Source organism: Heliangelus exortis, chromosome 18 (assembly GCF_036169615.1).
Source record: "Heliangelus exortis chromosome 18, bHelExo1.hap1, whole genome shotgun sequence".
Lineage (NCBI taxonomy): Eukaryota > Metazoa > Chordata > Aves > Apodiformes > Trochilidae > Heliangelus > Heliangelus exortis.
Genome location: NC_092439.1, coordinates 8,151,081 through 8,173,222, shown reverse-complemented (window position 1 = coordinate 8,173,222; position 22,142 = coordinate 8,151,081). Strand labels below are relative to the sequence as shown.

At 38.3% G+C, this 22,142-nt stretch overlaps 1 protein-coding gene across 17 annotated transcripts in view; it reads left to right on the top strand.

Moving 5' to 3' along the window:
* MICAL2 (microtubule associated monooxygenase, calponin and LIM domain containing 2) overlaps positions 1-22,142 on the top strand; it is a 106,947-nt gene that overhangs the window by 48,902 nt on the left and 35,903 nt on the right. For 5 of the 17 annotated variants that reach the window (XM_071762271.1, XM_071762272.1, XM_071762273.1 and 2 more), the window contains 13 exons: positions 60-207; positions 2,283-2,482; positions 3,000-3,112; positions 7,047-7,118; positions 7,664-7,813; positions 8,823-8,927; positions 10,430-10,648; positions 10,873-10,974; positions 11,586-11,717; positions 13,784-13,891; positions 15,800-15,986; positions 16,692-16,780; positions 17,111-17,204. In XM_071762271.1, the coding sequence (XP_071618372.1) occupies positions 60-207; positions 2,283-2,482; positions 3,000-3,112; positions 7,047-7,118; positions 7,664-7,813; positions 8,823-8,927; positions 10,430-10,648; positions 10,873-10,974; positions 11,586-11,717; positions 13,784-13,891; positions 15,800-15,986; positions 16,692-16,780; positions 17,111-17,204 (1,719 nt within the window). Of the gene's footprint in view, positions 1-59; positions 208-2,282; positions 2,483-2,999; positions 3,113-7,046; positions 7,119-7,663; positions 7,814-8,822; positions 8,928-10,419; positions 10,649-10,872; positions 10,975-11,585; positions 11,718-13,783; positions 13,892-15,799; positions 15,987-16,691; positions 16,781-17,110; positions 21,430-22,142 lie in introns of those variants that run through there. The other 12 variants (XM_071762284.1, XM_071762285.1, XM_071762283.1 and 9 more) reach the window with 11 other exon arrangements.

Below are 22,142 nucleotides of genomic sequence, written 5' to 3'. Positions count from 1 at the left end.
TTTGGAGCCTTGTAAGCATACAAAAGCTTATTGAAATGTTTTCTCACCACTAATTGCAGAGTCAGATATTCGACCTAACAAGCTTTTGACCTGGTGTCAGAAACAGACAGAAGGTTACCGCAGTGTTAATGTCACAGACCTGACTACCTCCTGGAAAAGTGGCCTTGCCTTGTGTGCAATTATCCATCGCTTCAGACCTGACCTCATGTAAGTGACACCTGTAGATCTTGTTGGGTGTACAACATATTAAGCATTTACCAGTTTATTGTAAGACCAAGCAGAATAGCGCTGATACTCTAGAGTTCACTTCCATTGCTGTTTTTCACAAGGAAGGGCACATTATTGCCAGGTTTGGGGTATGGAGGGTGGGGTTGGTTTTGCTGTGTGTTTTCTGCACCCTAGCATGCTATTTAACATGAAATATATATGCTTTCAAATGGCTAGGAAGCCTTTGAACCTCATGACTTAGAATCATGTTTGTAGGCGTCACATGTCTATTTAAGACAAAAATTGCAGGGCTTGAAGAATGGGTGAATTGCACTCCTAGGTCCCTGGAGACAGGTTTTTAGTGTATGTTTAAAACCACAGACATAATGGCACTGTCACGAGTTACAAAAATGCCTGAATGAGCCATAAGTGGGCCATCCTCATCGTGTTGTACTGGTTTCTGTAGCAGTCATGTAGGGAAACACTGGGCCATGGAGGTGCCACAGGAGATGGTGGTTTTGCACAACATTCTGTCCAGAAAAACTCTTGCACATGGGCTGCACAACAAAAGCTGGCCCTTGAAAATTAACTGATATAGGGACCGACTGTAAGCCAGAGTTCTCCTTTTGACCCTGTTTCTGGGTTCCTAACCCTGCAAGACCCAACTTCTTATGTGTACTTTGTAAGGTTCCTTGGTTAAGGAACCTGACAAGAGGGTCAAGTGTCAGAAAATGGCAATGGGCCAATCCCTGGCACTGGGTTTCTGGGCCCGCTTGATGCAGTCTGCAATGTGGTGACCCTTCTGTCTTCTCACCAGTTTCCATGCAGCAGGTGCATTCTTTTGCCTTCCTACACAGATGTGTCACAAATTGAATTATTGTTGGTCTCCCTTTTTTGTGGATAAATGGAAGAAACGGTTGAACTCTTTTATGAAGTATGGAAAGTTGCAAAAAATAAGGTGCTTGTTTGTACAGATTTACTAGAGGATGAGCTGACATTTTAAGAATTAGATCTTCTTTTGCTTGGTATAATTTATAATGATGAGAATTATGGATGGTTTTGTTATGTAAGGAGGGGAGAGGGTCTAGAAAGCAAAGTTATCGTTGCTGTCAGTGAAAAGCATGTTTCTTTGTCTCTTAAGCACTGCTGCTAGAAAGCTGACAGAGCTTTCTGAGTTAACAGACCTCCTGCTGCTTAACATTGCGTTCAGATCTTGTTGGCTTTTTGCAGTAAATGAGACTGATGAAGGACTTGTCAGATGAAAACCAGGGAGGCAAGTGAGGCATCTGCCTGTGGGCTGTGGTCAGGACTGGAGGGTAGGGCTGGCTGCAGCCCCCTGGCTCCAGAAATAGGCAGAGTGAGCAGGTGAGAGAAATACTTTGGGGGGTTCAAAAACTCATGTTTGTTATGAGGACAAAGCACTACCCTGCCTGGAACTTTGTAGTTTATTCACATGTTTATTTTAATCATGAATTTTGGAAGCTGTTCAGTGGATCAGAGTCTTAGAATAGATCCCATAGAAAATGGATTAGAGAATGGATAACACAGTTCTAATGTGTGATATACTGTAGGCCACCACTAAGTCTGGGTATGACATGGACAGGAGGACCTCATTCAAACTGTAACACTGTAAAAAGAAATGTAGGGTCTGTGCATGTGTGTGTGTGCACACAAAACATTTTTATTGCATAAAATGCTGGCCTAAACTTACTCCTTATGGCTTTGTTAGTTTATAGAACTAAACAAAATTTGGAAGTCAATTGCTAGCACGTGAAATCTGTAGCAGCACAGCTGTATTTGGAGAGGAAAAAAGGGTTATTAGCACTTCTGAGGAGGAATTGCATTCCTTAATAAATAAGGGGATCCTTTTTCTTGGGGCTGCATCAAAATCCAGTTCTGTGAAATAGCTCTTACATTATATTTCTGGTAAGTCTGGGATTTCTATGAAACTCTTAACTTTGCCATTGTCTAGACTCTGTAACCTTGACACAGGAAATGCCCATGCTGTTCTGCACCTCTCCAATGAGCAAGGGAACAGAGAGAAAACCACTGATACCTTTGTGTTGTTTCTGCAGTGACTTCGATGCTCTGAACGAAGAGGATGTTGTCAAAAACAACCAACTGGCATTTGATATTGCTGAGAAGGAGTTTGGGATCCCCCCTGTGACCACAGGGAAGGAGGTGGGGTCGGCTGGGGAGCCTGACAAGCTCAGCATGGTCATGTACCTCTCCAAGTTTTATGAACTGTTCAGGGGCACACCTCTGCAGGCAGTAGGTAAGCTGAACCCAGGCTGCTTCTAATTCTTCAGAGTTTGGGGGGCAAAAGCAGTTCATCCAGGCTGCTTCTGAGTAGTGCTCTTGGCCTGAAGTCCTTTCCTAGCTAGGCCATTCTGGCATGTGAGCATTCCTGCTTCTGTCTGCCATAGTTACCTTGTGCTTAAAAAAGGAAAGAGGGAAAAACTTGATTGAAGACGAGAGTTTTCTGGGTCTGTGGTAGTTTCAGAGAACAGGAGCAGTTTGAAATCGTGACGTTTGTGTATCAGGTCATTAGAGTGATTTTTCTGGTAAGGAAGACTGAGTCCATTCCTGGGCTCCATTTCTCTTTTTTTTCTAAAAAGTCATCTTGTATTGTATATATTTACTTTTGTTAGCCTGGGTTTCTTATATAATGGCTATCAGCACTCAGCTGGAAAATTCTGGATTAGTCAAAGTATTTTAAAAAGACATAGTAAAAAAAGTACATTAAAAAGGAAATCTGAATAAATTTCCTCATTTTTTTTTTTTTTTAACAGATGCTGGTGACAAGCAAAATGGAGAAAGTAATGATCTTTATTCAGAAAAATCATCTAACTTCATCTTTAATAATTACATCAATTTAACTTTACCAAGAAAACGAGTACCCAAGGTAAGTGTACTTGGGGACAACTGGTATCCATTGTCCATGCCAGCCTTCTTCAGTTGTAGGTAAAAATGAGAGAAAGAGGAGGATGTTTTACAAAGTGTGTTTGTAAATTGTTCGTAAATTGTCATTTTCAGCTTGAAATATTTAAGGTTCGAGGTCTATTATGTGTGTCTTTTCTTTTATGTTTTATTTTTGGGCATTTTTCAGAAGGGATTTTTAGAAGGTTTTGTGCAATGCTAAATGGTAAGGGGTTTTTATTTGCGGGGGGCTTTGGGTTTGTTATTCTTAAGATAGGAAAATCTGGAATTTTTCTGGGCTATTTCTATCTTTAAAAAAAATAGTACCGTAGTTCTCTATTCCCAGAGTTAAATATCCAGCCATAACACTATATATCACTTCAAATAATTATTGGTAAGTTAGAATGCTTGCTGACTGGGAGGGAGTGCTGTTTTTTGACAAAAGCAGCAATTTGAACAGTTTGTGGATGCTTCCAGGTTTCTGCAGGGAAGCTTTGAAACAGATGTATAAAGCCTGCAACAGGTGACAGACAGTGGGCAGGTTGACTGGCTAGACTCTGAGATAATGATCTCCTAGTCATACTGATACAGTCTTCTCTCTTGATCATTTATTAATGAAAATTTTATGACATGCCCTCTTTCTGTGCCTGTATGAAACTCATCCACACCCAGGTGTGTTGTGATGAAAGACTCTAGGGCCTTGAAAAGGGGTATAGAGATGGGAGTTAATGCTGGGAGAGATAGGGCAGTGTGCAGTAGGAGTATTGTCTATGTGTTTCTGAATGGATTAGAACTTCAAAAATTATATATGATTTAATTTAAAAGTTAGTCTAATTGAATCATTCAGTAATAAACTGTTTCACCATCTACCTATTCATTAATTTGGTCCACTTTTGAAAGGAGACCTTGAGGAAGGGCTTTGCTTTCACAGCCAAGCCTACCTTCTTTTTAACTTCCATTTAAGTGGCAAGTGTCTGCACAGCTTGGCTCAGAGGCAGCAGTGTTTCAAGTCCAACTGCTGCAGATTAACTAACACAAGTCAGACAGCAGCATGTACTGTTCCACAAAAGTGAATTTAACTTCAGTATTTTCTGAAGCACAATTTAGTGCAAAACTGTTCCAAATTTTGAGTTTCCTAGGCTAGCAAAAAAACCTGTGTGTCAGGTATGATGAGTCTCAAGTTTTTGTTGTTTTCTTTTGTCTGTTTTCCTTTGTTTTGTTTTGTTTTTTCCTTTTCTATTTTAAACACACCTTCTTAGTGCTTAACTCTTCTCCTTCATTTACACTGATGTAGAGACCATTAAGGTTCTCCTGCAAAAGTGCAGATTTCCTGCTTCTTTTGGAATTCTGTCCTTAATAAAAGTTGAAGTGTATGTGTATGCACTACATTCCTCAGTATTTTAATATCTTGCTTATTAAATTTGTTGATATTTTCTCCGTTTCAGTAGAAATGTGATTATTTTCCTTTCATTTTTTCACTAGAAGAGTTGCTCCAGAATGTCCAGGTATTCCCTAGACTAACTTAGAGCTTGAATATTTTCCATCCAAAACAAGATTTTCAAAACCTGTGGACAGTCAATTGCCCAGTAACCTCATATATCCTTGTTAGGAAGTAACTTTTCTCTGCCACCCACATATACACGAAACCAAGTGACATGTTTCCCCCTTAACCAAGCAGTGAGAAACCAAATAGGCAAACTAAGCATTGTCTTGTGGGTGACTTCTTTGAAAAAAAAAAAAAACCACCTTTTTTATGACCACAATGATGTTGTTTTTCCATGAGTTATTTGCAGAAGTAAATAGGCTTTTAGTAGCAGGGAGAGCTTTCCATTACTAAGCTGTACAGCCCTCTGACTAACCTCCTGTCATGAAATAAGCCTTCTGCAATAACAAGAGGCATATTTCTTGGCCCTACATGAAAGCATGAGGTGAAACCAGGGGCCCTCTGGTTTCAAACTTGTTTGAAAGGAGAGTAGAAGTGATGTTTTCCAAATCACCTTGGAAAGTGGGACTGTCAGGACATTTTTTGTGAGGTTTTGCAGTCATTTCATGAATGGGGCATGGAACTTAGCATTGGTTGGGTTGGGACAGAGACTTGTGAATGCCATAACCATCTGAAACCAGCTGGGAAATGAAGCTCCTTGGAAAGCAACTGTTTAAGAGTTTGGCTGTGGCTTCCATTTTATGGTTCTTTCCCCTGCAAAAAGGGGTGCTGAGCATTATCCAGGTATGACAGTGGAGAGCACTTGTAAATCACAAAGTCAAAAACCAGCTGTGTCACTAAACTTTCCCATACCATCTAGTTTGTCCTTTTGTTTGGCTGGGAGAGGGATCCTTATCTGGGCCCTGGTTGTGAGAGACTGGGAAGTGAGGCCCTGGAGCTGGTGTGGCCCTCGCTGTTCTGGCAGCACATGCATGGCTGGATAATGTTTTCCATTCTCCTACTGTGTCAGCCTGGCTGGAGAGGAACTGAGATTTCCTGTGCTCCAGACTAATAAATGAATGGAGGTGTTTACACATTAAAGGACACAGTCCTTTTTCTTGGAGGCTTGCTAAGCAATGAAATTGCTTTGTCTTTCACTTCTTTGTAAATGTGTTAATGGTAGTGTTTTATGTAAGATTTTTGAAAGGCAGCTTCTTGTTTGCTCCATTCACTTAGGCAAATTTTGCTTTTATGTGGTACAGATGATTATGCAGAATAGATTGTGCTGTTATGTTATTCACTCTTCCTGGTAGACTAATGATTATAGGTAGTGTAAAGCTAGCTTATTAAGAGCTAGTGCTTGAAAGACTATGTACCAAAGCATACAAAGTAATAAAAATATTCTCATTCAATTCTTTTGGTGTTTGTCCAGAAGTTGTTTGGGATTACTTTTATTCACTGCATAATTTATTGTAAAAAGTGGAAACATAAAAAGGAAGCCTTTATTCTTTGATCTTTCTCTTTATTCTTTTTTTTTTTTTTTTTTTTTTTTTTTTTTTTTTTTTTTTATGTTGACTAAGTTACAGTGTGGGCAAATGCAAATAAGTGGAATTTAGTTTATTGCTCATAAAATGTAACCTGACATAACATTCATCAGGCAAAAATAACTTTTCCATGGCACCAAATCGTCAAGATTGAATTTAATAAGAACTGATGCAAATTTTTAAGCATTGACTATTTTGCTAGTTCATGCTGACTTAGCATGAAGTATTATTTAATGTGTGATCTTTAGTTCAGTAAAACAATGGAATATATGTGTAGCTTGAGCACAAAGTAAGTAGTTTCGTTGTTTTAGTACTGTAATGTAAAGTCACAGTTGGGGAGATGAACCTTACAAGGCAGACAGAGCTTTAAGGCAGACAGTAAGTACTCCAGAAAAGGAGATACAGATGCACTACAAATACATGATCTACATGCAAATATCTAGGTTAAGAGATGTGGAGGGAACAGTGAAAGAATTTTTGATTTTGTTATTTATATGGAAACCAGTGCAGTGTAGATTAACATGCAAGGAATAACTGATGCTGTGATGGCTTTTCCTTCAAGGATGTGCCAGTGCTTAGTGAATTACAAATTTAAAAAGAGGAAAAGGTAAGCATCAGTGTTGTAGGACCTGTGTTCAGCAAAGTGTGTGAGTGTATTTTCGCCCATCAGAGTTCAGTGGGAGCTCATAGGGGCTTACAGGGTAAATTTTACAGATGTGATAACCATCACAAGGACTGGCAGGCTTCTCAAATGAGGAATGGTACTGCTGAGCTGGTGGAAGTTAACAAGGACCCTTGCAAACTGGCACTGCTCACCTCTGCATGCCCTGTGTAACAGAAGCCACACCACACTTTCCCAGTTAGGAAAGTTAATATCCTAGGAGCAACTGCTTGGGTAAACCTGGTAACTGCTGCAATAATCCTTGTAACTTGTTTTGACTTTATCATTTCAGGTGGAAGGGAAAACAGAAGAAAAGGAGACTAACAAAAGACGTCGAAAAGGTCTCTTTGGTCTCTTTGAGGAGGTTGGTGTTCAGTGGTGTTCACACATATCCAGCTCATTGATGAGGACCAGAGCTGAGGAAGCAGTGGGAGTCGTGGGGCCAGGGCTTGGCCTCTTCTGCATGGTGGAATCAAAAAGCCTCTCTCCTTAAAACCTTGAATTTACTGTGGTGTGCACTAAAGAGAAGCTAATTTTATTAAATCACTTTATAAGGAGGAGAGCGTTACTTAAATTACATGGGATTTTGTTCTGAAACAAGTAACTGTTGGGGTTTTTTCCTTTTCCCAAATGAATTTTTAAAACATTTTTGTTGAAGAGCTTGCAGCATGGTGTCTAGCTACTCTCTGATAAATAACCTTTGCAATTCAGCTTTATCATCACCAGCACCAATTCAAGTTCCCTTTTTACTCTGCTCTAGGACCAAAGAAAATATTTTTTAACTACAATTTTTAGTATATTGTAGACTGTATTTCCTTTCATCCTTAGGTGGTAGGGATGCTTTTACCTTTCTCTTCATGAATGTCATACTTAAACTCAAGAAAAATACAGTTTTTTGTTTCCTTGCAGGCTTCAGGCTTTTCAAGCCAAGGGACAAATTCTGGGAAAGAACAGAGTGATGGTAGAGAAGGAATGAACCAGAATAAAGTTAAATCAATGGCAACTCAACTCTTGGCAAAGTTTGAAGAGAATTCCCCAAATACAAGTTTTCGGAGGCAGGTAGGTCATAGATAAAACACAAAAGTAATCTCCGAAATTGAACTGTAGTACATCCTAGTGAATGTGATGTAGATTTCTGAAAGAAAAAATGGATCTGTTCTGTGCTTGAAGTGGGTAATTTTTTTATTTATTTTTTTTAATTTCTTATGCAAATTAGAAGTATTTTAATACTTAGTGAAGAAAAATGACTAACATAGATTAATCAAATTATGTTACTATTGTGCATAAGTACATATTAGTATAGTGTAGTGGAATTGCAGTGGCTAGAAAAGCCAGTAAGTCAGTCTGTAGGATTGTTGCTTTATGTGGAAGTCTAAGCTGACTTTTTTTTTTTCTTATATTCTGTGAATAAATGGCACTAGGTATCCAGTGGAATCTTTATTTGTGACTAGCAGTGTGTTAAAAATAATTCTGTGCTGTCAAGGTAGGGATGATAAGATCAAAATCTCATCTTAGCCAGTGAGCTGGTGTGACTCAGAGCAGATTGAATCTGTCACCTGGAAGATCTAAAGGAAGAATGTGCAATGTGATGAGGTTCTGTCAGGGGTGGTGGTGTTCTTAATTCTTTGTGCTTGTAGCCATTTTCTTATTTATATTTTTAAGTCCTCCAAAAGTGTATGCTTTATAGGTTTCAAACGACTCTCTTAGTCGATGAACTGCTGTTGTTTGCACTCCACCCAGCTACTTGTCAGTACTCAGAGCCTTCAGCACATGGTACTTGTGTGGAGGTTTCTTCGTCCGTGCTGAAGAAGGCCTCAATGTGTTTCCTTTAGATCATAACCTGTCTTCAAGAGTACTGAATGTGCTGAATTTTATATATATCTTTGATGGCAGAAGGAGTTAGTAAAATGTGTGGGTGACAATAATCTCAAAATGTATTAAGCACCATAGTAACGTTTTTAAAAGTAACTTTTATTTCTTTCTGTCTCCAAATTTCTTTGAATCCTATTTACTGTCTTCCTTGTTCTTTTTCTGCTCTGTCTTTATAATTTAAAAAATGCTTTACAAGGAGCTAATAGATAGACCATCCCTGCTCTCTTCTGGCCCTCCTGCTAATCCTCGCTTTGCTAAGCCTAAGGATTCAAGTCTTCTTCCACCTCAACCAAAAAGGCAGGTAGGAATTCATATGGGTAACATGTGGCAAGCCCACCATTTATTTCTCTTTACAGCTGTGTAACTATAGAATTCTATCTGTATGTAATCTGCAGACTCAACAGATACATTTATCTGACAACTGTGGAAACCCCATAAAGTTTAAGGATATTTTACACCTGCTTGACCAGATGAGAAAACTATTTGAAAGAATATTTTGTGGGAAAAAACCTGCAAACATAGGTGTTGATTTCTGTGTTATCACATCTGGACTCCAAATTGTATAAATATCATTACACAGCTATATTTAACATGCAAAAAATCTACAGCAGTACCTGAAAATTTGTCTGTGCATGTACTTGATGCTTTGGGCTGTTTTAATGGTAAGACAGAGTAAGTTTCCACTCAGAGACACCTGGCAGAAATGTCTAAGATAAAAGCTTGAACACTGAAAAACTGGTATTGATGCCCAGGTCTTATTTTGTTCCTTCAAGTAGAACTTGAGATAAGAGTTTCTGCTGAAAGCTCTTTTGCAGCATCATATACATGGGGCGATTTTTTTTTTTTGATACATTATCTAAATTTTTCTCTTAGTTTTAACAATAAAGGCAATCTCATATCCAATAATAATGATATTCACTTTACATTAGAGTTTTAAATGGAAGTAAATATCCTGTAGTAGCATTTATAAAGCAGCCTGCAGGGCAATGTGATCTGCATTGCATGCAGAAAACTGCAGATCTGCCTCATAAGAATGTGAATTCATAAGCGGTCTAAGAATTGTTGCAGGAATGCTATTCTGGAATATTAGGACCACACTGCAAGTTGATTGGCATTATGCTTTTTAATTTTAATTCTGAAAAAATTTTCAAAATTTGTGTATTATATTGAAATGGACAGCTGGGATGAAGTAGAAAACTCATTAAAAGACCAACTGAAGGTCAGTTTTCGAACTGACTTTGATAAAGATGAACTTGTTGAAATCTTTTGTTTACTTCAAAATCTATTTTATAAGAAGATTCAAATTCTAAGACCTATTCTGAGCTCCTCAAAAATGCTTCAAAGCTGCAATACATTATAGCTTGACCTGGGTTAGAATAGATCTAGAACATTGCCAAGAACTGCTGTTGGTATTATTACAATATGATTGTCAGTATAGTTTGAGACAGATGAGATGCTAAAAAAAAAAAAAGCCACCAAAAAATCATTTCTAAAAACTCTAGAAGGAGATATATTGTCATATTCTTCTACACCAATGCCATCAGCATTTGTCCATACAAAATGAGACAAACCTGGAGAGCAATGTCAAGACCTGCACAAGTTGTGTAGGACTGATTTATTTCAGTGCATGGACACAAGCATCAGAAGTGCAAGTGATAGTGTGCAAAGAGAGCTGGGAGAACATTGTTTTTCTAGCTGTGCATGACTGTGCTGTGCTTTCAGAAGCTTCCTTAGAAGTTGCATACAATGCATGGTGGTGCAGAAAGCAGATTTATTTTTTTTTTCACTTCAAGTGTTTCCCAGTTTCAGGTGGTAGCTAGGAGTGAACACGAGGTCAGGGAACCCAGGCTATCTTTAAATGGTTCTGATCATATGGCCAGGAGAGCAAAGACTGTACAAAAAACAGATACCCAGACCAGTCTATCAGAAACCTCTGAAAATCTCGCCTCTGCCTGTTCTGCTGCATTTGTACTTTCTGGAGTGCTTGAGCGTCTTCAGCACCTGGAGGAAAAAATGAAACAGGTGACAAGCAATTTCTTTCTTTCTGTCTCTTAACTGCAAATATTTATATGTATACTCTGTTTTCCTAAGATATGCTGTTTTTTTTTTCCTTTGTCAACTTTAGGCTATATTAAGGCAATTAAAAGTCTTTCTACACACTTGCTGTCTGGTTATATATGTGACATTAACAGAACTCTCCCTTTTTCTTTCTTTTCTTATCTTTCCTTACCTGGCACTTATTGCAGAGAAGAGCTCAGACCATAGCAAATAGGGAATTCCATAAAAAGAACATTAAAGAGAAAGCAGCACATCTTGCCTCAATGTTTGGATACATGGAGTTTCCAAAGGTGAATATTAGGTTTTACACCTGAAAAAGTACAGAGTTAGAAGACATACAAGAATTCATGGGGAGGGGGGTAGAAAAAATTGTAGTGGTCTTGTTTTTAACTTTCCTTTCATCCTGGGTAGATATGAAATGTAATCTGAATTCCATTAAAATTGGTAAAAGCCTTTTTTAAAAATATAATTTTGCATCATTTAATTGAGGTAAAACAAAATCTAAATCAGAAAGCTAGTCGGAGTACTTTGGCATCGAAGAAATGCTAGAATAAACCATGTCTTGTGGCTAGCTCAGATTTTCTAATGAATTGGTAAGCAGTAGCTCTCAGTCAGCACAATCTGGCATTTTTTATGTTTTGTTGTGCTTTTTCCCATCATTAACTTACCTTCCTGCCCACTGTAAATATTTTTAGAAGAAAACCAAATATAATAACATCATTTGCTGTGAAGGTTTTGCTGTGATTATTTCTGTGGCTACTCTCTGTGCAGAAACAAAGAAAACAGCAGAATCATAGTTACTATCTTCCTGTTTTTCTGATGCATGACTGTGAAATTATTCTCTTAACCTGTGCTAATGTCAGTGTCTCTTTGATAACTCTCCTGTTTCTGCTCTACACAGAATAAGCTACCTACTAAAGGCTTATCCCATTCTCAGCCCCCAACTCCCACTTGCCCTCAGCCTCATGATTCAGCTGGTGCCTCTTCTGCATCATCTGTTGGTTCAGCTTCCCCTGCTGTTCCTTCTAGACAGGTACTTTATTAACAGATCTTTCCTCTAAAATCCAAATTTCTGCTAATGCTGCTCGAGAAATAACTTGGATGGAAGATGCTGCCAGTAGGTCTGTTGTATAGGTTATATTCCACATTTGAATTGAACTTCACTTTGTTCATTGTTAATTTTCAGTATTTGTAAGAGGAAAGTTACAGTAAAAATAGTTCAGATATAAAGCTAAAGAACAGAGTAAAATAGTTCACAAAAATTCTGCTTTAACTCTGAAAACTCTTTTCTGTTTAAAGTTGGGTTCACCTTCACAGAACTCTTCATCTGAGCTTTGCATGTGTGAATCCACACAATACAAGTGTAAGAAAAATAAAGATGTTGCAATCTTTGCAGGCTTTGTTGCCTGCAGAGTTTGGCCCAACTACCTCCATTCAGTGATGTGACTCTAATTACTAGTAGTAAGCAGGGCTTGGGTGTTCCCTATACACAGTAACTTATTACTCAAATGTTGTTTATCTCAGAGGTAAAATATATGTAGCAGGTAGTACTAAAAATAAATAGATCACCCTGGAGGCAAAAAAAAGACATGGAAAATCATTACGGATATAAACAACAAAGGGGGATCATTGTATGTTTTTGGAGGCAGAGAACGTATTTCCTTTGTTTTATGGAAATACTGCTGAGGCTTACTTGTTGGTTAGCTATGGTGTTCTAAACAGTAGCACAAGGAAATACAGAAGGCAGCTCTCTCTTCCCACATTAATAACCACCTTGATCAACCTGCTGGCTTTGGCAACATTGTCATTGACATGTTGGTAGTCTCAGTGAATCGCTAACAGGCATTTTTAAGTGTTTTCTTGGTTGTTTCTTGAGACTCCTCATGTAAGGGAACTCTTTGAGATTCCTTTCCAGCAAAATATTTAAAGCTACTGGTATAAACCTACCTGAATTGTGAGCAGTAGCCTGGTACATACTGAGGGTAGCACCAGAACTACAAAGTTGCACGCAGGTTTGGGACTTCATGTACAGCAGTAGCCTCAAGGTTAGTAAGTGTGTGAGCAAAATATTAAACCTATTATGTGTGTGCTGAGTTTCTAGGGTACGTGAGGAGCATCAGGCAGGCGGAGATCTGTGTGCTGTTGACCTAAGCTAAGCTGTCAGCTTCTCTAAAGCAATGTGTGTAGATTTGGGGTCAGACCTAATCTCCTGCAAATGGAGTTTATTAAACTTTCATGATTAAGTAAGTAATGATGTTATTGAAGTCCTTGTCCATAAGCAGAGTGAGGATTAGAGAATATATAGGGGGTTGCTCAGTGGTTGTGCTGTTGTCATAAAAGCCTTGAAGGGCAGCACTGCACTTGCACTCCTCATCCCTCCTTTTCTCTGCGGATTTCTGCTTGTGGTGGTCAGTGGGCAGCCCTGGTGAATTCTCATCCTGTGCTGATATTTTGGTTTTGTGATTGAAGGGCATTTGAAAGGACTCCTCTTGACTGACCACATACCTGATTCTGTAAGGACAAAAAGTAGTGATCTTCCACCAGTAATATGTCCTTATAAACATTTTCTCTAAAATGACATGTAGTGGTTGCTCTGTGAGCATCAACAAAATATTTCTGTGTGTGACTTCTTGTCCATTTCTGTAGAATGATTCCTGAAATGCCATGGTTTGTGGTCCATTAATGGAATGTGTTACTCCCCATCTCCATTCTGAAATATAACATCAAAGTGAAGAATATGGGAATTTTAATCAGTCAGAATGGTTGAGGATCCCCCCTAATAGCCAGGCTGTAGCTCCCAGCTCAACCTTTCATGGACATGGCAGGAGGCTTTGTGCTGTGGAGCAGCATTTGCTCCAGGCAGCTATTTCTCTATCATTTGCAGTGAGAAGCGTGTGGGCTGCATGGAAGCCTTCTGTGGCTGCCAGCTGGACCATACGAGACTTTTTCTGTTAGACTTTATTCTGTTCTTTCTCCTAGCCTTTCTTTTTAAATATTTGCATGTTTTCAAGCCATTCTTGTCCTTTTCTCATTAAATTCTTTTTAAGGATAATTATATCTCCTCCTTCTATTCTTCATCTTCTCCCCATTCCTGGTTAGATGACTGTAGGAAAGGTCTCACGTGCAATTGGAGCTGTGGCTGAAGTTCTTGTCAATCTGTATGTGAATGATCACAGACCCAAGCCACAGCTTCCCCTCCTTGAACTGGTAAGACTAAATTAACAAAGAAAGAATAACTTGAGAGTGGTGTTTCCAGAATCTCATCCCCACTTAAGACCTTGGTTGTGGAGCACTTTAAGCATTATGAAATGTCTTAGTCTAACACTTATTAAGGAATCCAATACATATTGGCAAAACATGTTGATGTGTGGATGGGCTGGAAATGTTGCTCACCATGTCTTCTATTTATATTTTTCTTATTTGCCTGTATGAATTAAAACTTCAGGAGGCTTTTATTAAATGTAATTACTGCTACAATTAGTAACAAAAGACATATTAATCAAGGTAGCTTCTAAGGAAAGTTTTGTACAGTACATGTTTATGCAATTATTTTTAACACACAAATGCTGAATCACCATGCCTCATTTTGAAGAGACATGTTTAAAACTTTGACACTGTTCTGTGCTGAATTCAGAAGTGATCTCTGGACAGAGCTACAGCTTCTTGCCCCATTCCTCACAGTCCATCTCCTGCCTCCACTGCTCAGAAGTGTCAGGTATTGAGAAGTAAAGGAAGGTCTTGTGTGGTGGGGATGACACATTAGCCAGCACTAAGCTCCGATTGCTTCCACTTCATTGTAACTATCTGACCTGTTCTACTAACATCGTATTTTTAAGAATGCAGTTGTGTGTTTTTCCATTTGCATGGTTGTTCATTTGAAAGTTTCGTACTCTGAAATGATCCATTGCAGCAAAATGGGTTACTCATGGCAGATATGGAAGAGGATTCTTAACTTTTAACCACAAGTGTGTGACTCACAACAACAATTTGACTTGCGCTTAACAGTAAAAAAAATGTTCTGATGCTGCCTTTTGATGGCAAAGATGAGTTGTGTGGACTGTGTGCCCTCTGAATGTGCCTGGATTCCAGCAAGCCTGTGCCTGCTCTGTCCCACATGTGGTCCCTCCCCTGTGGTGAGGGGAGAAAGAGAGGGAGATGGCAGCAGCTGTGGTAGAGACAGGGTGCTCATCTGTACCCATCTATAACTTAGTAGAATACAATAATGCAAAGTAATGCAGTCATACCTGCCTCTAATAAGAGAAGTGGCATCTAATCCATTTATAATGTATGTTTCTGTAACTTTTTTATGTACATCCAGAGAGGATGAGATCTGTGCCAAAGAAAGAATGTTAACAGCCAGCCCAAATTCAACAAAAGCTTTGAAAATTCTTTGAAACTGCTAATATGAATCCTACTTTAAAGTCCAATGAATTAAAAAAAAATTCTGAATATCTGTGGCAGGCATGGAATTGATTTTTAAAACAAACCAAGCCCCATCTTGGCCTGGCATCAGGAGGAACATGACTGAGAGGGGAAGCATGTCTGCAGTGGTGGAAATGGTAGTTCAGACACCAGACTCTAAGACTATTGTTTTTTCTTTCTGGACTTGAAAACACTAGCCTATGTTTTCCCTCAGATTGTGTTTGAACTGAATCAGAATGTCTGATTTCTTAGCTCCAAATGCATGTTGTCTGAGGCTGGCAAAGTGTGTCTTTGCCCTTGTCTGAGAAACATGGGTGCCTGCAGCCCCGAGACATCAGGGCCTGAGCCAGCATCATGCAGGGTGGTAGAAGAGTATTTAGGGCTGCTGCTGCTCCTCTCCTACCTGAGTAAACACAAAATGTCAGTGAACTCCCAGAGGGAAGCTGGGCGCAAGTCCAGCTGAAAACATGCTCCTTAAATTCTTTGTGATACCTGATCTATGAATGGCTGCATAAACCTATAGAATTGCCGCAAATGAGTAATAAAAAAAGCTGACTGATGCTTATTTTAATTGTGTGTGGAGGGGGCTGTGTAAAACTTCAAGCAGCTAAAGCAGTTGCTCTCTTAAAAAGAATCCATAACTGGATGTAATGCAACATCTTTATGTGCATTTCTATTTTTATCTTTTAACAGGGATCTCTGCGAAAAGAATTTCCTCAGTCTATTGGAGGGAGTGACATTTGTTATTTCTGCAAAAAACGGGTGTATGTTATGGAGCGGCTGAGTGCAGAAGGCCACTTCTTTCACAGGGAGTGCTTCAAGTGTGAAAAGTGTTCTACAACACTCCGTTTAGGAATTTATGCCTTTGATGTTGAAGAAGGTAATACAGGAACTGTTTTAGGAATATTTTAAGTTGTTTGAGCATTGATGCTTTTAATGGAACAAGAAAAAAAGATCTGGCCGAGTAGCTCAGGCAGGAGGAAATCTGCCAAGTATATTGTTTGTGTCCATGCTGATCCTTGAGTCCTTGTACTTAGAGTTCTGGTCTTTCGATCTGATTATGATAGTCCTGAGCTTTGATGAAAAAAATCCTCAGTGGAAAACAAATCAAATGACCAGGATGTAGTTTGTCTGACCACAGGTCAAAGCAAGGGGGGAAAAAAGGTGACTTTTCTACAAAGATAATAGAAAGGATTAAAGACTCAAAGCCAAAGTTGCTTCATTTGCAGTCCAGAGAATCTTCTGTAAAGACTTTATTGAACTGACTATTTGACTTTTTGCTGCTTGATGTCTTGTTTTGATTTGTGACATGGTATATATAGAATTTTGGTCTTCTGCTATTCACTAATCTTAAACCAGTATGGTGTATAAATGACCTCACTTTATTTAACAAGTGTGTAGATCTTTGCACTGTAAAAGAAGCCCAGAGCTGTGAGCTATTCAGAGGTTGTGGCAAGTTTCCCGTTATTTTTTCTGCCCAGCCATTAATTTCCCTGATTTCATCATCTTCATAGATGCAACAGTCAGTTTTCAGTCCATATACAGATAAATAAAGCATCATATAATTTATTTTTTTCTCTTGTAGATAAATTTTATTGTAAAGCCCATTTTAAGCAGTGCAAAATCAGCAGTAAACACAGAAAGAGAAGAGCAACATTACAGCTTCAGGGAAAGGTGTGTATTGGTTATATTACTAATGCAGGAAATGTTGAAGCAGCTTTATGTGAAACAGCATGCAGTATTTGTTTAAGTATGTGTGTGTGAGAAATGTTTTCTACCTATGTCCAAACGTAGTAAAATCAACAATAAGTATAACTTCCTGATTGTGTGAACTGGTGTATTTGTAGTTTGGTTTTCAATGGAAAATTAACTTTTCCTGTACAAAATAAAGCTGAACTGAGTGTTTGGAAAAGAATATATATATAAAAACTTGAAAACAGTACAGGAACTGGACTTTCCTTTTCTAGGAGTATATTTAACACATTTTTTAATGCTTTATATAAGGAGGCCACAGAAGCATGGAAGAAAGAGGAACACACAGAGACCACCTCAGAAAGCACCTTGTCTACTGCTAGCAGTCCAGAGGACAGGTCCCCAGGTATCCTGACTTCCTTCTTTAGGGGCATACTAAGCTGGCCCCTTCGGGTGACAAGGGATCTGCTTGACATTCCCAGACGCCTGTCTAACTGGATGCATGGTTTTCTGCACGCTACCAACCTTCATTTCAGGGACAATGCATATAACTATACCTACTTGTACGAACTCTTGAGCCTTGGTGTGCCATTCCTCTGTGCTCTTCTAGAGGTACTTACTCATATGTACCGGGAAGCAGAGCTATCACTTGAAAACATGCTTGACTGGGTGAAAAAATTCTGTAGGGTTTAAATTCTTCTATATGTCTTCCTCAGTTGTGCCTTTCAGATTTTCAAAATGAACAGCCTCACTATTTTCTTGAGGGTTTTTTTGTTTGTTTTTTACTTTTCATGCAATTTAATGTGTGAGTTACATGAACGATGGATTCCTTCTTATACAAACAAGGTGCAATCAAAACTTTCAGTATAAAATGTACTGTATATTAGAGCATGAAGGGCAATGTCCAGACACATTTCAGAACACAGAGGTGGATGAAGGATATTTTGTAAATTCCTCCCCCTTCACCCCCGTTTTATTCTGTGATCAGACCATTATGGGGGTGGTACATTTTAAAACCATTCTTCCTGTTATGTGTCCCACCCCTTTGTTTTTGTTGTTGGTTTCTTAGACCAAGAAAGAACATGTGTTCTTTCAGATATTTGAGGAATATTTATGACAAATGACTGGGTTTTGAAACCTGAATGTGGCGCATCCTTTTTTTTTCCCTTGCTTCCATCTTTCCTCTGGGTTATGAGGTTTATAACTTGCATGAATATGTTAAAAAAATAATAATCGTGTACTTAATTCACATTGATCCTAGTAAACCTTCTACATTTCTTACAAGTGATAGATACCCTTTGTTGCTAGTGGGTATAATCTGTACTACTAATTTATTTAAAGTTTTGAATAAATTTGAAGATAAAATCTTAGTTGAGTGAAGGCTTGGTGGAAACGCAACAGAAATGGTAGTGTAATTAGACCTGACTTATTTGTCAAATCAAGGCTTCCTAAATAGGTGGCCAATTCAAGGAATATAAATTTAGGGAGGACTCATCTGTAACTGAAGTCTCTGCTGTTATGCCTCTGGGTAGGCACTGCTTCTGTTGTCTTTTGTATTTTTTAAAAATACAGGTTTAGAACAAATAACAAAATCTTACAAAGGCATTCTACCGGAGATTACTTCTTAGCTGGACATTTCACTAATATCAGCATATAAAGTTGGTGGCAGAAAGGTGGCATTCAATAATCAAAGCAGTTTTAAAGTCAGTGTCTTTCAGCTGTCTTTCAACAAGATCTACGTTAATCAGAAGGTGTCAGGGCATGTTAAATAACCTATTTAATGGCCAGGAGACATCACCATCCCAAATTCTGATTTACTTTCAGCCCAGTTAGCCAATGTGAGGTAAGTGTGTTTCCCTGCCTCCAAAATACTTAAATATTTCTATTCAGAAGTTAACCAGGAAATAGGTAAATACATAAACATATGTATAGTCTAAAATTAAAAGCATCTGTAACATTTCTTTCTAGCCAAAAAAATGTGTCTTAAAAAATAGGAAATATTATAACATTCAGTTAGTACCAAAGTTGAGGATCACCTTCCAGTGTTCTTAAATGACTGTGCTGCATAAAGGCTGGCAGGTTTGTTTGTTTGTTTGTTTTTAATCATAATTTGGGAAAAGATTATGTGACTTGTTTGTTTCTTAGGTATTAAAAGGAAATTTGTCTTCTGTTTAAAGTAAATGACAAAGTGGCTTTTTCTTCTAGATAGTCTGACTTTCTTAAAACTACCAGGATAAGGCTATTCGCATTTTTGAGTGCCTACATATTTGGGGAAAAAATTGTTATGTATTTGTACAGAGCTTGAAAAAGTGCTTGAGGAAAATTGTTTAGGTATAAGGTAGCATTAATTTGAAATAAATTACCATTAATGCTGAGACATATATACAGGAAAATTTCAATACAGTATTGACTGGACATAGTGACAATTAGAGCAACATCATCGGCATCTGTATATATGTAAAGAAATGTATCTGTACCTCCTAGAGCATTCTTAAAACCCTCCTTTGAAATATAGTGTACTTTTAAAATTATTTGCTAATTATAGTTATTGTTTCACCCTAAAAAAGGAAAGAAATCTTCAATATGATTTACTGTGTTACTCCTGCAACACAGCAAACTACTAAGCAGTGACGTTTTAAAATTTGGCTTGCTATCAATTTTAATTTCAGTTTTAAAGATGTTATTAGCTTTGTATAGGTTTATAAAATAGGGAATAAAATTCCTATATTCCCATAACAGAATTCAGGAACTTGCATAATAAAAACATTTTCCTGCAGATTCTTAGTTACAATGCATACTCCACTGAGAGTTTGCAGGTGAATCTGTTGTGAAGCTTTTTTAATACTCTCAGTCTAATTGGCATTTTTAAAAATCTCTTTATTCTGCTTGTAAGATTCATGCCTATTTGTCTTCATTCATGATTTAATGAAAAAAAGCCTGTTTCATTTCGGCCAGTTCTTCTTTGTGCCTATGTCATCCTTCTGATACCTTCCTATGTAATCAAGTTAAGTTCTGTGTTTGTGTTTTTTTTTCCTGCTGTCTTCTCTGTCGATCTCCCTCGTTGCTTTTAGTCCAGTTCATCATTCCGGTGCTGCACCCGCTCACTGGCTGAAGCCTTTCTGCTCTCAGGTGATTTTTTTCCGCTTGCCAGTTACAAAATTGTGTGACTAACCCTTGTTTGACAGCGTTTCATTGCGCCTTTTTTTTTCAAGGCTTTTGGAGCAAACTGTGTGTGTCTGGTATATTGATGTGAGCTTTGGCATGATCATTTAACCTGTTGCTGAGTTTGCAGTTCTAGAGCAGGTAACGCCTGCGCTCTCTGTAGAGAACGTTTTTCTCTGTGTCTGTGCATGTTCACTTCCTTGGGCCTTTAAGGTAAGTTAGGCAAGTACATTGTTTCTTGAAAGAACTACTTAAAGCCTTATTATTTCAGAGTATTGAAGGAAAGATTTAAAATAAAGTCAGTATGAGATTAGCCACCTGATTCTCATGGTTAGCTTGGACACCTATTTTCATTGAGTTAAAATATGCAATGAGCAAGTAGAGTTTGAGCACTTCATAAGCTTTCTGAGCACTTCCTTTCTTTTGTAATAGAAAATGCCAAAGAGGTGCAAATTCAGTCTTCCACCCCAAGTAACATGGTGTTCAGGACTAACAGCAATACATCTGCATGCTGTTTTCAGTCTATAATATCAAAATGCCAAGTTTGTATAACCAGAGTGTTTTGCTTTGAATTGTTTTATTAGCTAATTAACTAGGCCCCATTTGCCACTCTGAGAGGTGGATTTGTCTTGCTGCATGAGACATGGCAACTGCTCTCCATGACAAATTTATGCAGCTATTATACATATTATTTTTAAGTAAATTTCAGTGTGCACATTGATAATCTAGATGGGGAACTTAATTAAAAGAACCAAGGGCACAGTCTCACAAGTAAGTGCACTAAAATGTTGGTTGACTTGGTCATGACCCGGCCTTCCCTGCTGAGGATCCCTTTCAAAGGGAAGGGCCTTTGGGAATTCATCTAAGCAGCAATTTTTAGGAGGGACAAGCATCTACTGCTACATGCCCCATTTCACACACCTCAGTCAGGAATGCAGAAGGGCTGCAGGGTCAGAGCCCCATGCTTGTTATCTTGCTGACCTGTATGTTTGCATGGCAATAGCAATAGTATTTATTTGTGGGGGTAAATTTCTTAATGGCTTTGAAAGTCCCCACACTGCGCCCACAGAGTTACCTCTCTGTATTTTAAGCGTCACTTCCTGCACAAGTGGTTAGGATGTGACTTCCATTTCAGGGCTATGGTGTTTTGTTACAAAGCTCAGCTGCTTTGAGTTGAAGGTCATGACATAAAGGTCTGTCATTTCAAACCACTTTCCATTGCTGTGTTTTTTACCCTCTATTGCAGAGTCTTCCTAGCTCTTCCTGGCCAGTGGGGATTCTGTCCTTCTCTTCCTAAATCTTCTTGTCTTCATTTTACTACATAATCTAACTGAGTATTTTTATTAAATAGTTTTTAACTCTGTATTTAATTTTTCACATGGAAATTCTGTATTTTGCACACAATGAAAATTGTTTTAGCTCTATTTATGATATCTGCTGTAAACAAAAATAAATGTAGTTCTTTATAAGTCTTATTGTTTCATCTCTTCCTTTTAAAATATTTCCTGAAGGCAGAGTCTTAATAGTGACTCCATACTCATTTTGCAAATTCCTCTTCTGGTGGATGCTGTGGTGTTAATCTTTGTGGCCTGACTCAAAGGCCATAGAATTTCACATGTGTGTCCCTTTTGAAAGGGATATACATCAGGGTCCTGGACAAGTTATGGGGACAAGTTATTCCATCTGCTGCAGATCAAGAAGTGCCTGGTGTTGGGATTTGTCCTTCCTGGGAATTATATGTTGGTGATGGTGAGCATGGGGGCTGCTTGTATTGCATACACAAATGGTACATGTCCTCTTCCCTTTAACTTCCGTTACCTTCCCTTATAGTTTTTATTTTACATGTTAACAAATGCCATAAAAGTCATGCTAAGCTATTGTGTTTGGGATCTTACATTGTGTGCAGGAATAGCAGGTAATAACTTTGGGTAAAGCCTTACCTTTGCTACTGGCTCTGGAGTAATATTTCAAGCTTCCTGTCTCTTCTGGACCCCTGGATGCTTCAGCTAATGGTGAATTTTTTTTTGTTACAGTGGCTTTGTTTTACTTAATTATTTAGCCTTTCTTTCCTTTTTTTTTTTTTTTTTTTTTTTTAATTTTAATTTCTGTCTTAAAAGATGGTGATGTGATTCTTCTTAAACAGCAGGTTTTCCAAAAGATTTTTTCCCTACGACTTTCTCCC